This window comes from Acipenser ruthenus, chromosome 29 (genome assembly GCF_902713425.1).
Source record: "Acipenser ruthenus chromosome 29, fAciRut3.2 maternal haplotype, whole genome shotgun sequence".
NCBI classification, from domain to species: Eukaryota; Metazoa; Chordata; class Actinopteri; order Acipenseriformes; family Acipenseridae; genus Acipenser; species Acipenser ruthenus.
In genome coordinates, this window is record NC_081217.1 from 21,542,495 (window position 1) to 21,557,932 (window position 15,438).

General features: G+C 41.1%; 1 protein-coding gene across 1 annotated transcript; it reads left to right on the forward strand.

Moving 5' to 3' along the window:
* Positions 1-1,178: 1,178 nt before the first annotated feature.
* On the forward strand, positions 1,179-14,651 carry LOC117428861 (protein Wnt-2b-A). The gene is made up of 5 exons (XM_059004103.1): positions 1,179-1,982; positions 9,483-9,703; positions 12,485-12,762; positions 13,215-13,479; positions 14,132-14,651. The coding sequence occupies exons 1-5, from the start codon at positions 1,786-1,788 to the stop codon at positions 14,359-14,361; spliced, it is 1,191 nt and encodes a 396-aa protein (XP_058860086.1). The 5' UTR covers positions 1,179-1,785; the 3' UTR covers positions 14,362-14,651.
* Positions 14,652-15,438: the final 787 nt, after the last annotated feature.

Consider the following 15,438-nt stretch of genomic DNA (forward strand, 5'->3'; position numbering starts at 1 on the left):
TGGCTTTAAGCTTGTGATTTTTTGTTCGGTTTTGTTGCTGCGTATAAACAATAGGAATTAAAAACAGGTTTATGTAATGTCCGCAAGCAATCGCCGATACAAAGCGGTATGCAATAATTAGTCATGTGTCAGTTGAGATGGGTTTGCAAATATACAGTACATCAAAATCTAAATGAAAAAATATAGCCACTGCGTGTTTAATTCCTTATGCAATGATTTCCCATCTGCCCTCAATCAGTTAACATGCATGGCGTTTTACAAATAATCTATTATTGAGACAAAACACGTGCTATTAATTTGTGTATGATCTTGGTTGAAACAAATAGCTTAAAGCATGCATATTTGTATTGAAACATTTTAAATCTGACAATATAGTTCAAATTAAATAACAAGTATTATAGAGTGCCTATTTAATCATATTTTAAAGTGTTATCTTCTTTTTTAATTGCCTTCTTTCTAAATGTGGTTAATTACGCATGTTTATTACAATGATTAAACGACTCAAAATGCTTTTATTTTTTTTATTTTTTTTAAGAATACATAGAGTAGCCTAGGCATTGATAACCGGTAGAATAATAAAATCGATAGTTCATTGCATTTCAATTCATCGTATTGGTTACGTTTTGGTCTCATGAAATCAGATTTAAGTGTTTAAATTTGTGTGAAATATCGATCAAGACTATAATTCAATACTTATTTTACATCGTCGTTTGTTGGGTGTGTGACCCATATAGTTTTATGACGTCAGTCAAAGTAAGAACGTATTTGTGTTATTTTAAACGGCGTGGGTACAGTTGGTATATCGTAGTGATTTAATGCAGGACTTTTTTCTCCTAGCTAAGAGATAAAAAGTCCTAGCTAGGAGATAAAAGTCCTACGTAGGACTTTTTTGTCTCCTAGCTAGGAGTTTTTTTTTTCATTGGCACTAGGACGCTTCCGTAGAAACCTTAACCTCAATGTAGCTGCTGTTTTATTTATTTGGCTATGTGTGTATTTATTTATTGTGAACACTAAATACTGTGAATGCCGTCTACAATATTTTTAAATTCCTATCTTAAATGAATTGTTCGATGTGCAGGCACACTAAGAACCCGTCCCGTTCTAGAACGCGTGGGATGTCTGTACGGGCGAGGGTGGGCGTTAGGACCCAGTGGTGGTAGCACGTCAGCTCTGTATACCTCTCAAAAGATGCATTTTTGGTCCTCGAGCTATTGCATATTATTTAAGAGCTGCAGGTGAGCCGGGTCAGCCGCGGTGCCCTTCTTTGCAGACCGACACCTTCTGCGAGTTCCAATGTGGTGCACGAGGAGGAGTGGCAAGCGCATCTCACACCAAGACATCTCTCCTTCCGCGTCCACTCTACTCAACGAAACAACACAGGCAAAGGAGCAGCCGACGTTTCGTGTCCAGTTTCTTGAGAAGCGCGTTTCAGTTTATCTCACACGCAGCAAGACCTTCTTGAGAGTGAAATGCTACAGACACTTCTTGTTTAAGGAAGGACGTTTCTTCAACCCAAGGCGAAGGACTGTATAATCACGTGGATCGGCGGAGCTTTCTGTTGCGTGTGGACCGCTGATAAATCCCATCGTTTTTGGATTATACATTACTTTAAAAAAAAGAAGACAATTTTTATCCAACAGCATTTTTCTAAGCTAAAAAAAAAGCAACGCAGACGAACATCTTGTAAATTAACGACCGTTACGCAGAGCGCATTCGGGCGTTTTGAACGCTTTCTCGGTGCATTACGCAGCTTGCATTCGTCTTGTCAGAGATATTTGATGCAAGATGTTTGGTTTGAGTAGAGTTCGGGGGTCTTCACGGATCCTCGGCAAGCCGGCGCTGGCCCCGGGGGGCTCGGGATTAAAGCAGCTCAATAAGAAAGGGACATCTTCCTCGGGTGGGTCCAATGCCACCTCCCGGCTATATTTCGCTTTGATTTTACTTCTCCTGACTCTAACGCCCAGGGCTGACTCGTCTTGGTGGTAAGTCCTTCACTCACACTCATACACCCACACTCATACACACACTCACACTCATTCAGACACACGCACACACACACGCACACACGCACTCACACCACACACAGACACACACACACACACACACGCACACCACATACACACACACACACACACGCACTCACACCACATACACACGCACTCACACCACACACAGACACACACGCACACACACGCACTCACACCACACACACACACACACACACACACAGACACGCACACACACGCACACACACACAAAGCTTTGAATCTTCTTTCATCTTTTTTTTTCAGAGAAAGGAAAGGATTGTTTTAACTACGATGCTAGATGTCTTAGATGAGATTAAAGCTATCCTGTCCATTTCAAATCCCTCGGCAGGGGGGGCCGCGTTTAATTAAAGTATCAATGGGAGTTTGGGTCTTAAATCGAATCTTTTCTTTTCCATTTTCTTTGTTTGTTTGTTTTTACATGTTGGAATGCACTCAGGTGTTATTTAAACTTTTTTTTTTTGGGGGGGGGGGGGGGGGGGGGGGGGGTGAAAGCTCTTTTACCCGATCTGTTTCTAATAAACTGGAGACATAATTAAACAAAGAATGTTTTAGGACCATCCATTTGCTTTCTCGATTGTTTCTAAATGCAATTTACAGTATGTACAAGATGCTGGGTATTATTCCTAAACAAATACAAGCCACATCGATAGCCTCTTGGTTATATTCCTATAATACGTTTTTGTTAGACAGGTTTTTTTATTAATATTATTTTCATTAACTAATTTTCACTAACTCAATCTTATTTATTTATTTATTTATATATTTATTTGTGTATTTATTTATTCTTGCACAGTGTTATTTAGCACATTTTGATCATTTCTGATTTATTAATGGGTTGGTTTGACTATCGTCCATGTTTCTATTTGGAGATATGCGCAGATGCTCGGCAATGCAATTAGTCCCATCTATAAAATACAGCATTTCCGAATCATTATGCTGTTTGTTTTCCCCTTTTGAAGATGGTTGTTACATTTCAACAATTCTAAAGTAATACGTGCGCGTTCAAATGTAATTGCTTTTGAAAAGCAAATCATTTACTATTGAATTCAAATGCATTTTAAAATGTAACTCAACCTCCTAACACAAACATAATTCAACACAAGCACTTAAAAACCACTAATGTGAGTAAATATTCAACGTAGCCTGCATCTATACTTATTAAAAATGAAACATTTTACACAATTATTATTTGTATTGCATACAGACTATAACATGTCAAGTATTTAATGTCTAAAGGCATGGGTTTGTGTAGCTAACACCTGTTCTTAATTGTGTTGTTGGTTGTGATAATGTAAAAATGGGAAGTTGCTGAGTATAATTTTACAATTCTGAAACAACTACTCGGTTTCCAGGCTATAATGCGTATATATATAGTAAAGTGATACACTTCTTTTTATTTCACCTAAATCCATTTTTTTTTTAAAAATCTGATTTATTGTCTAATTAAATAAAATAGATCTTTCAAATAAAATAGAAAAAAATAAAATAAAAATCATTTAAATAAATTAAATAATAATAATAATAATAATAATAATAATAATAATAATAATAATAATAATAATACTCTGCTGATAAAAGGACAGTCTTAATATCTCCAGCTAACCAATCATATTAAACAAACTGCCAATCATGCGACTGTAACTCAATTATTTAAAGCGCAGATTATAAATATTTATAAAACAATCCGTGCACTGATATGAAAGATGCCAAACATTATGATTAATACCGTATATTGTGTCTTGTTTGGGGCAGGCATAACTGCATAGTGTGTGAGCAATATGAAACTGAAATAGAGAAGCGGACAGACGATGTTCATCACAGTTTATTTTGGTGCCTCAAACTTCTTCTACCTCAAAAAGTCCTATTATTTTTGCAAATGCCGAATCAAATAAATGAGATGCATGCGGTAGCCTACAAACATACCGCGAAGACCGATGCAGAACTATCATTTCATGTGATAGTACTAAATACACAGTTAGAAGACATATCTAATAGTATGCGTATGGACATTGTATCGGTGTGTGCTGTCAGTGTTTGGTATAGACATGAATAGAAGGTATAACATTAATATAGGGCACTTCTCCATAACAATAGAAAAGCCTAATAATAAGGCGGGGTTTATATTATAAAGTGCAATGTGATTTCAGAGCATTCGACGATAGAGTCCGTTTAGAATACCCATACATTCTTACATTACAGTATTACTATACAATGGTGAACGTGTCTGATAAGGGCTCTGCTTTATTCACGTCTTTACATCAAAATGCAATTGCACCGTTTTTGTACATGCAAAAAAACCAAAACATTTTCATATTTTCATATATATATATATATATATATATATATATATATATATATATATATATATATATATATATATATATATATATATATTCATGTACATAGAACTTTTAAATGATTTCAAATAATTTCTTTCAGGACGTTTTGGAAAAAAGCCCTTCTTGGGCTGTGTAGATATAAACACGCCCCAAAAAGCATGAAGACACCTCTGCTGTTTTTTGATTACGTCAATCAGACCTTTGCTGCCTAAATATCTTGGCATTCCTGCATAAATAACTGCCCCCTCTTTAGAAACAGGCAAAATAATGTAATCATTCAATAATAATGTTTTACAGGCACCGCGGTGTTAAGGGTCGTTTTGTGTTGCTAGTTTCCTCGTGGGAGTTACCTGTAGATATTAATGTCAGATGAAAGCAGAAGAGGCCGTTTTGATTATGTTCCATGCAAATTAGCCATGTGCTTTTGTGAACGCTCTGTACTCTGTAAGAAGGCGCACATCAATCCTGAAGTGATTCCTTTTTGAAGGGTGTCGTGTGTACGGGTTTATACTAAATGCGAAGCACCGTTTAATTCATCATTTAAGGGTAGTGTTTATCAATTTATTTATTTTTTAAATTTTAGTTTAATATCTCAGTAATAACTCTTGAGAAGGCCTTATTCAGCAATGAAGACTTTTTTCCCTTCATTAAACTGTACAGCAATTACAAAGCACTGAGCGCATGCTGTACACGTGCCGCCGTCTGTGGTTAGTTCAGTATTTATTTAAAACTCTTTGGTCTCGATAGCACACTGATTCGCTGCAGACTTGTTTCGAGGGATGCTGGGTTTGGAATATAAACAGAGAAACTGTAGAGTCTGCGGTTAAAACAGCGCGGCGGGTCTTTACACTAAATGTTTAACCTGCTTATTCTTGGTGCAACTTCGTGTGCTTGGGGCAGTCTTCCTCCAATGGTCTCACAGGAAGTGATTAGGTACAAGGAAGTAGATATTAAACGTTTAGTTAATTAACGTAATAATAATAATAATAATAATAATAATAATAATAATAATAATAATAATAATAATAATAATGTCACTTTGGGAGTGAAAGGCATAAGATTAGAAAGTTTACATGTAAGATGCTGTATTGAAATGATTCATAGATATTGGATACAGCAAGTAAAATATATGTTAATTAATAAGTGATACACGGTGGAAGGGATGTATGTCTAAAATAAAGTGAATCTGATAGGACAAATCATTTTCTTTTAGTAGCACTACCTATTCCATCATTGAGTGTTTTACAGTTATAGAGAAAGGCGTATATATATAATGCTGAAGTAGTGAGCTATTTTCAAAAGTTGTAATCCACAATAATATTTACTTTGGACAAGTTTAAACTATAAATAGAGCCTGGGTCAGCGAGGGCAATCGTTCAGCGTCCAGCACTTGTGTTGCAAAGGGGAAAGAAAATCAAATGTCCCATTCATTACTACCTCCATCCATCTTCTCAGTGCACTTACGAAATGTATCTTTAGTCAGTATAGCATAAAACTAAGTGTTAGAAAATTGCTCTAAATTGATCCAAACAGTGGCGCAGTGTTTTGATAAAGCCTCTGGTGTACCGAGGTTACGAAAATCAAACCTGTAACAGTGTCTCCAGTGTATTTCTGTCAGCAAAGTTCTATTTTAATGATTCAAACGATGCCAGTATTTAGTGCCTCCGTTTAAATCACTTGCATCGACCTCGACTTGATAAATAGTTCTGAATCTCTGTTAGGATTGCACGGTCAGCAGAACTCTCCAACTCACACCAACGAGGAGGTAGCCCTCAGGACCAAATGCACAGGAAGCAACAGGCAGGTTGGACTGCAGAAAAAAAATAAAATACATAGGCAAGGTTGTGAATTCATTTATGTTTGTCTTTTGTGTAATGCCTGGTTGTGGATTGTAGACTAGATTGAATTGGCCCCAGTTTGATACTGGAACGAGACGAGATTGAGTTTTACAAACCGCTTTCCTGCAGGTGAAGCGCTAGAATTATCTTTATAGTGTTGACTAGATGGCTGACAGGCCTTTGTGTTCATACTTTGCCTCTACTGCATATTAATGAAAGTAAACACCTTGTAAATAGCCCAGGCATTTACAGCATGTTATTGCAAATCTCTCGACTATCAACAGGGATTTATATCAGCTGTAAAACCCCCTGAGCTTGCTCCACAGATGTGCAATGGCACCCTGCAGCGACCTTGTTATTTTGGTGGCTTTTTAAGGTCCTGAAACCGTGCAGTGACATTCCCTGGAGTCGGGCTATAGGGATTCTTTTCCGGAGTCTTGGGCTATAGGGATTCTTTTCCGGAGTCTTGGGCTATAGGGATTCTTTTCCGGAGTCTTGGGCTATAGGGATTCTTTTCCGGAGTCTTGGGCTATAGGGATTATTTGGGGGATGGTACAGTATTTACTGAACCACTGTAACAGGCAGTGTTGTCGTGAATTACACTGCTAACCAGTGGTGATTTTAATACATTTAAAAACATTTACATGCCTCCGATCAGCATGATAACATTCTAGCAGGTCATTTTTTTTAAAATCACATTTTTCTGTTGTTTAGTTTCCCCAAATATATGGAACAGAATTTCAGTTGTTAAAATGCATCAAGCATATATATCTTTATTCTTTATTACAGCCATATATTAAAACCCAAAACGTAGTTGCATTTGTATAATTTACAGCTGTGGCTCTTACACAGGAGAATAAAGGGCTTTTACTGTTGATGTTAACATGGATTAAGAGTGAATGAACCAAATGAGTGAATTATCACACCGTAAAGTATCGAGGGAGGAATGCAGTGCGTTGAAAAGATTATCCAAGACCAAACTGTCTGGGAAAATAATGTATTTATAACTTGCAATCGCTTATTTTAAACTGCCTGTGATTTGTAAAAAAATCAAATAGTAGGCAAAACATGGTTTCTGAAAAAAAAAAATAGTAGTTGAAACATTTTTATTAATGAAAAAGTTGGTTATTTTGTGTGATAAAAGCAGGTCTTTTGATTCAAAAAGTGAGAGCCCATAAATGCTTTACAATTAAAACAGCTGCAAAACCATCGTTTGTGTTTAACAAATAACATTTCCTTTGAAGAATAACATAAAATCCCAGACCTCAGTATGTGTTTCCCCCTAGCGAGCGTTGCCTTTTTATAATAAACCTTGTAAAATAACAAAACATTTACTTTAACCCGCCCGCACATTTTTCAAAGATTCAGCTTTCCTCTGTACAGCCTAATAAAACTCAATGGAAAGCAGCAGTAGGTCGTGTTTGCTGTTGTGAGTCTGCTGTGCTCATTACCAGGAGCAGGGGCTGTATGGATACTGGGGTGCAATAAGCACTGGGAGTAGAACACTCAGAAAGACATTAACGTCCATTTAGAACTGGGGTTCACAAAAAAAGTGGGGTCTCCAAAAATGAACAGGGGCATAGAAATGAGCAGAGTATAACTGACCTGCTGTAGGGAACAACAAGAGGTTTTTTTTCTCTTTGAAGAAATCAGAGTTCATTAAAGAATGGAGAAAATGCTTTGAAAATATGGCCCTTACTTTTTCATATTTTATCCACAGAAATATTTATCAAAAAGTGTTTGGACACATGAGTTACATCATGTTGCCTCCTAGTTTTCAGAGTTTAAAAAAAAAAAAAAGTTTGATAGTTTAACAGAGGCTTAAGGTTAAGGATTGCAGATGGTGGCCTTATACTGAATACAGGGGTGACCTTAACACTGAAGGTAACCTTGCTTAGCTGTCAACCAGAGGAAATCTGCAATAAAACACGATGGTTTGTTTTAGAGAGTGAGAAAGGCCTGTCACTGTACGTCCCCTGGATGTCAAAACTGTTGTGAAGTCTGTCTTTCTGAACAAGAGGGAGAGACTGTTTGAAGAGAGTGTGATGGAAGGGGCGGGAGGGCGTCTGGCCTTGATGAAGTGGCCACATATTTAGTTGTGGTTACAGTCTCCGTGTTCAGAAGACAGGAGTAGACGTTGTCACTTCCTCCTGCTCTGTGTGTGTGCTCCTTTCCCTCCTTGGCGTGGCTCACTGCGGTGCTGAGTGAATTTCAAAGCATTCGGTGCAACAGCTCTCTGATCCTGCTTAAACCCTGGCTTTATTTGACCTCAACATACAAGAGGCCTAACTCTCCTGGGTATCACGATCAAAGAGCTGCCCGATGCCCACCCCCCCGCACCCCAGGGGGGCTTAAGACCTTAATTGCCACTCCAGTCTGCAGCTTATGTGCTGAACATATACATGTGTTTCCTATCTATGGCAGTAGACAATTTTAAAAGCTTCATTCAGGATTTTGAAGTTGTCCATAATCCCACGCAAAATAAACGATCACTGCAACTGCTGTGCAGGAACTGAAAACTCAAGAGCAGTGTAAATAGAGAGCTCGATATCACTGCTTTGGAGGGGTGATACTGTGATCTAACTAGTGTAGCGGGCAGTGCTGTATGGTGTACTGACATTACGGATTCTGTCCCCTGTCGCTGAGATGAGGTTAAAAGCTCTATAACCACACAGATTAACTCTTTTGCATAGTGGTTAGGGAGCTATACGGTGCAGTGTGCACGGTTTCAAGTCCAGCATCCACCTTTTTACACTAGTTTGCCTAAATATCTCCTCATGCAGCTAGTTACCCTGTAACACATGCGTTCATTGCGTGCTGATATATTACTATATTACAATGCATGCTTTCAATTTGTATTTGAAGGCATTCTTAAAGAGTCATTGCTTTTGAACAATTAAACTTCTCAATGCATCAGTCTGATTGTTACCTGCCCCCCCCCCCCCCCCCCACACACACACACGACATCACCTTTCAGTCAAACATTAATATAGATTGATCCGTCACTTACCCCTCTTTTAGTTCAATCGATTCCCATCCCTCCTCCTCCCCCCATCTTCCATCTTTCTTCAATTACCCCTAGTTAACCACGGGGGTCTCTTCCAAACGGTCAGGTGATGGATCCTCAATCCCAGCAGGTTTCAGGCCATGTGCTTCATCGTGAGCTATTGCAGTTCTGCACAGGGAGGTTGGTGAGTGTGGGAGAAGGAGTGATGCCACATACCCGAGTAATCTGAAGTCTGCTTGTGATCCCGCAGGTATATCGGAGCCCTGGGAGCGCGGGTGATCTGTGATAACATCCCGGGGCTGGTGAACAAGCAGAGGCAGCTCTGCCAGAAGCACCCGGACATCATGCAGTCGATCGGGGAGGGGGCGAAGGAGTGGATCCGCGAGTGCCAGCACCAGTTCCGCCATCACCGCTGGAACTGCAGTACCCTGGAGCGCGACCACACCGTGTTCGGCAGGGTCATGCTGCGCAGTGAGTCTCCTCATTGTACACTGAACCAGGGTGGAGCCAGATGTGGTCACATTTGGCAGTGGGGCAGTGCTTCAGTGGGGCAGTGCTTCACATTAAGAGGAAAAGCATCTGCCACTCGATGCTTAATTAACAGGTTTCATAACTTTGCGCGCAGAAACCAAATGCCTTCCTCTAACACGAGGGATTTACAGTATTTTGCAGACCATTCAAGTGGCCCACATCTCTCGGGTCAGACCCACAAACTGATATTAGAACGTATATGAAGACTCCATTCTTAATTTAAGTTTCAAATTATATTGAAATAATTTAGGTCAGATTAACCACAGTCCCAAATTTTCTCGAGGAAGGGGTATATCCCAAACACCCTCCACCCCCTCGCTCATCCGCAGCAAATACTCCGTACCAGCATTCCAGATGATGAAACTTGGGACCTATATTTTGTGCACCCCCCCCCCCCCTCAAAAAAATATGCACCCAAAAGGGCAAGCTCTTTTGTTTTGAGTGTTCCTGAGGTTGCAAGAGAATATGATTACAGTCCAACCCCATCCAGTCACCCTGCTCAATGGAATGTGTTTAGGGCAGATTAAGAAACTTCAGCGCACATCCATACGATCCCTCCACCCGGATTACATCAAAGAGCATTCCTTACCAGACAGTCCATGAACGAACACAGCAGATAAAAAGAACCGTTACAGTTCATGAAACCGAACCTGTGAGGTCTGAATCCCTGACAGCTCTGTAAAAACTGCACACCATCATAAACTATCTTGCAACAAAATAAGATGTACCCTTTATTATTCCTCTCCACAGTATGCTTTTTCACTCAATTAGGAGAGGAATGCCCCCTTTTTAATTTAGTCTTCCAGTTTTTATAGACCACGTTTCAGACATTCAAAAAGACCCTGGCCCAGCATTTACCCTGGTCCTAAATAAGTTTTTTGGGGAAAAAAACGGCTTCTGAGGGGAAAAAGGCTTTGTGGAAATAGGCAAGTTAACTCTAGTCTTAGAGGAAGTCCGGTTTAATAGCGATAATGAAGCAGTTAACTGTTTATGGATGGAGGTGTAATTGGTCCAGTTCAACAATTAAGAACATAGTTGGAACAGATACTCAGTCAGGAATAGACAGAGGTGCCCCGCCAGGCTAAAAACAACAACTTGCAGCCCGTCCTTTTAATAGCACTTCAGTGCTTTATCACGTTCTTATCTCTGCTGTTTATTTCACCATAAACAACACAAAGCTATCCTCTCTGGTTTCTTGTGTGCCTGCAGGGGAATTAACATGGGCTGTCTGTAAATGTGGGAGTCTGATGTGCAGCCTGATTTTAATGCTGACATGTAAGTGGCCCAAGCGAAACAGAGGAGAGCTGTTGCACACTTCTGGTTTGCTAGAGTAGCAACCAGTTTAGTTATATGTGAAAGCAAAACCTGACTTTTACAATCAAGCATCCTTCTCCAGAGTAATTCTTGAATCATCGGTTTGGTTGTGTTTTTGAGAAGCAGGTGCAAAGGCTAAAGGAATTGTTCTGAGAAGAATGCATAAATTGTAGCTATTTAAAACGAGTTGGTAAAAAAATGATTCTGAGTAGCCCTTATTTTATATCTAAAAAAAAAAGCACTTTACCTGGTACAAGCACAGCTGTGTGGTGTACAGGGTGAGGCGTGCAGTCAGGGGAGCGCAGGTTTGTGTCCCGGACTCCACAAGCGAGCATCTTAACTGCTATGCAAAAGAGCCGGGCTCGTCTGCATTCGTGGTTATAGAGCTTTTAACTTCATCTCACCAACAGGGGGCAGAATCCGTACCGGCAGTGCATCACACAACACAGCCCGTCACACTCTCTCTCCCCCCAGCCTTTAACCTCAGCGATCGGCTGCAGACTATCCATGAGATGATGCCTCTTGCACTAAGAACATGTAACCTGCCACATGTGATGTTTTTTAAGGCACAAAACTAGTTTTTAATATCGTAGTGGTTTAAAACATGGGTCAAAACCCAGCAAAACATTTGTGCAGGAAGGGCAGATTACAAAACGAACTAAAGAAATGTAGCTGGCTGGATGTTACCCCTGTGGTGGTGATATATGATATAGTAATCAGATACGTAAATATTTGGAAAGAAGCTCTGGCACAGATACAAACGTTGATTCCTTGAATTATAACCGGCATTACCCTTGTGTTTATCAAAGCCAGGGAAACACGAAAGGGGCCTGAAAACCTGAGAGCTCATCCTTTAAAATAACAAAAACAACTGTGGCTGAGCGCTCCGTTGACTGCATGTATCAAAGACAATGTCTTGACTTTTTGTCCTGCATGGCTGTTTAAAGATAAAGCCCAGAACACAACGTCCTCCTACATGCTGTCTCAGAGTGCGCTTGTGACTGAAAGAAAGCATGGTTTGTGTAAGCGTACAGCTTCACCCCAAGGATACTTTTTTGGCTATTTTGAAGCTGTTATTTTCTTCATTTTAAATGGTTATGAGCCTCTAGCAGTAAAGTGAGCGAGACTGCAATGCACTTGTGTCTATTTGCTCAGCTAGGTGGCATTTGAAGATGGTGAACATCAAGGGAGGTGTTATAAGGGGGTGGCTACAGCATTGGTTTAAATTGGTTTAAATTGGAAGTCGGTTCAGAAGGGATATCTGGGGGATATTTGAAACTGGGAGCCATCATTAACTGCTCTTTCACGCAACACAGTTGTTTCTCTCCTGGTTTTCTGCTGGTGCACTTGTGAAAGGGATGGCTCTCGTATCTTAAACAACATGTGCTTCTCTCCCCGGTTCCACAGGCAGTCAGGAGGCAGCGTTTGTGTACGCCATCTCCTCAGCTGGGGTCGTGTATGCTATTACGAGGGCCTGCAGCCAGGGGGAGCTGAAGTCCTGCAGCTGCGACCCCCACAAGCGAGGCCGGGTCCACGATGAAAGGGGAGAATACGACTGGGGCGGCTGCAGCGACAACGTCAACTACGGCATCAAGTTCGCCAAGGCCTTTGTGGACGCCAAGGAGAAGAAAGTGAAGGACGCGCGCGCTCTCATGAATCTGCACAACAACAGATGCGGGAGGAGCGTAAGTCAAACCGGCATCGTTTATTATTTCAAACACAGGCAAAAGAAGACGTGGGAATTCGCGGAGGATCCCACAGGCAGTGGCTCTGGCGCTGGTTAGGGAAACCGACAGGGGGACTGTTTCAAACTGACACCTCCAGGGGCCTGTAGCTTGTAATGAGGCAGTAGGGTTGAACTTCGTTGACCCTAAGAGAGAATGCCCTGGTCTACTATGTACACACATTACTGTAGTCATGTCACATGTGAGATACTAGACCTCTATAATCGGAGTTGTATTCAAGAACAGTTTACCGGTCTGCTGCTTTGAGAGGCTGCACTACAATCTGAAGCGTTAGGCGAAAGAGATTTGCTGCTTTTAATGACAAGAGATCAAGCTCCGAACAGGTATTACTGCAGATAGGGTCATACCTTAGTGAAGGGCACAACTCAGATTGCCTTTGTTGTATTGAACAGGCGGTGAAGCGCTTTATGAAGCTGGAGTGTAAGTGTCACGGAGTCAGCGGGTCTTGCACACTAAGGACTTGCTGGTTGGCTATGTCAGACTTCCGAAAGACAGGAGATTTCCTGTGGAAAAAGTACAGCGGGGCCATCCAGGTGACTATGAACCAGGACGGGACCGGCTTTACTGTGGCCAACAAGAACTTCAGGAAGCCCACCAAGAACGACCTGGTGTATTTCGAAAACTCTCCGGATTACTGCCTCATGGACAAAGCAGCAGGTAAAACACACAGACCCTCTAAATCCTTTGGTAGAAACCTTCTGACCTTGACTGGGTGGGCTTGGGTCACACCTTCTCATCCCAATACAGTGGTCTAATGTAACAATCTAAATAGGGCTTCAATACCTCTATAATAATCCTGCTGGTGTTTTCTCCCATTTATTCACCCCTTCCTTGCATCACTGTGGTACATACAATAAAAACACAGGATACTAGGTCTCAGAAAATCAGGTTTAGGGTGGTAGATGCAGATCATTAAAATAGATTGCCAACATCATGGCCCCAGTCCAACAGTGGTGCTTATTCCTAACCCCACATGTGCTTGCATGTGAGTGTAGCCCGACACAACATACTAAAATAAAGAAAACCCATGTGGATTCCTTTAGCAATGGCACCACTCTCAATTTGCAAGTCCAGTAAACCCTGGCTGGCTGTTGATTCCACCACGATCCAGGCTACAGGCACCAGTGTGGGCAATCACCTCTAAAATGAGTCCCGTAGTTCTATAAGGGCTACACCCAAGAAGCACCACAGATAATGAGCAAGCAAAGGGTCCGAGTGGGGTGAGAAGACTCTCCCAAGCACTGCAGAACTCCCGATATTTGTTTTGCCATTAGCTGCTGACTCACAATGGTGCTTTCTCTGTTTCCAGGGTCGCTGGGAACAGCAGGGAGAGTTTGCAGCAAGACGTCGAGAGGGATGGACGGCTGTGATGTCATGTGCTGTGGGCGGGGCTACGACACTACCAGAGTGACGCGCATCACCAAGTGCGAATGCAAGTTCCAGTGGTGCTGCTCCGTCAAGTGCAAAGACTGCGAGGAGACTGTGGACGTACACACCTGCAAGGCATCGAAGCGAGCAGAGTGGGTGGACCAGACCTGAGGAAGCTCGTTCGCCCCTTCATCGGGATATCGCTTCAGGCTACGGCATTCTGGGAGTTGTAGTTCCATTGCATGGCTTTTATTTAACTAATACGGCAAAGCACTAAAAGAGGACTACGTTTCCCAGAAGACACTGTGGACCGTTGCACATGCTCAGTAAATCTTATTATCCCTTCTGAATGGGGAACTTGCAATATGTGCTAAAACTGTGAACTCTCCTATTTTTCTTTTTGCATTGTATTTTTGTTTTAAAGTGGGACAGTGTAACTGCTCATAAAAATCATTTTTTTATGACGCTTTGAAGCTTTTTTACGACTTTAGAAAATTGGAATGAAAAAAAAGAAAAATATTATCTTGAAAATATTGGGTACGGCGAATATTTTTATAATGCTATTATTTATGCCATTTTTGGAAACCACTGGTGTAGACGGAAAAGGCTTTTAGCAACAATAGATCTCGTTTTTCACGAACGGTTAGCACTACACGAAAAGAATGCAATCTGTGTAGGAAACCAGGGCTTTACAATTATATTTCCATTTTCTGGGTGCAGAACATCATGTAAACGCAATTCAAACTCTTGGTTAACCGGTCCATCGCATTGGCGTCTGTTGGATTTTCAACTTAAGAAACCCCCTGTGGGTCTCTGAATAGCTGCTCCTCAAAACCTGAACGTGATACTATTCCAACCCCTCCACTGCTTCTCCAAGCTTCAGGCTGCTAGAACCCAACGACGCACTCACGGGGAAGCACAGCCTCTTGTGACCCCAAATTCTTTCTCATCTGAAAAGCTGCACTAAAAAAAGACAATTCAAAGCAGCTGCTGTGATAACTCAGTGCATCTAGGACTCTCCCAACACCTCTGTCTGTATCAGAGACACCAAAGCTCGCCCACAACCTGGGAAGCTGAATATTAGTTCAGCAAGGGCTACGTGAACCTTGATTTCCGTGTTACAACTTGCCTGTGGTCGTTGTGTATACTGCTTTTATTATTTCAAAGAAACTTCATATAAACCTATGATATTAGTATGTTACTACAATCTCTGCTGTTTTCTGTTTTTTAAGAATCATGGGAATTAAG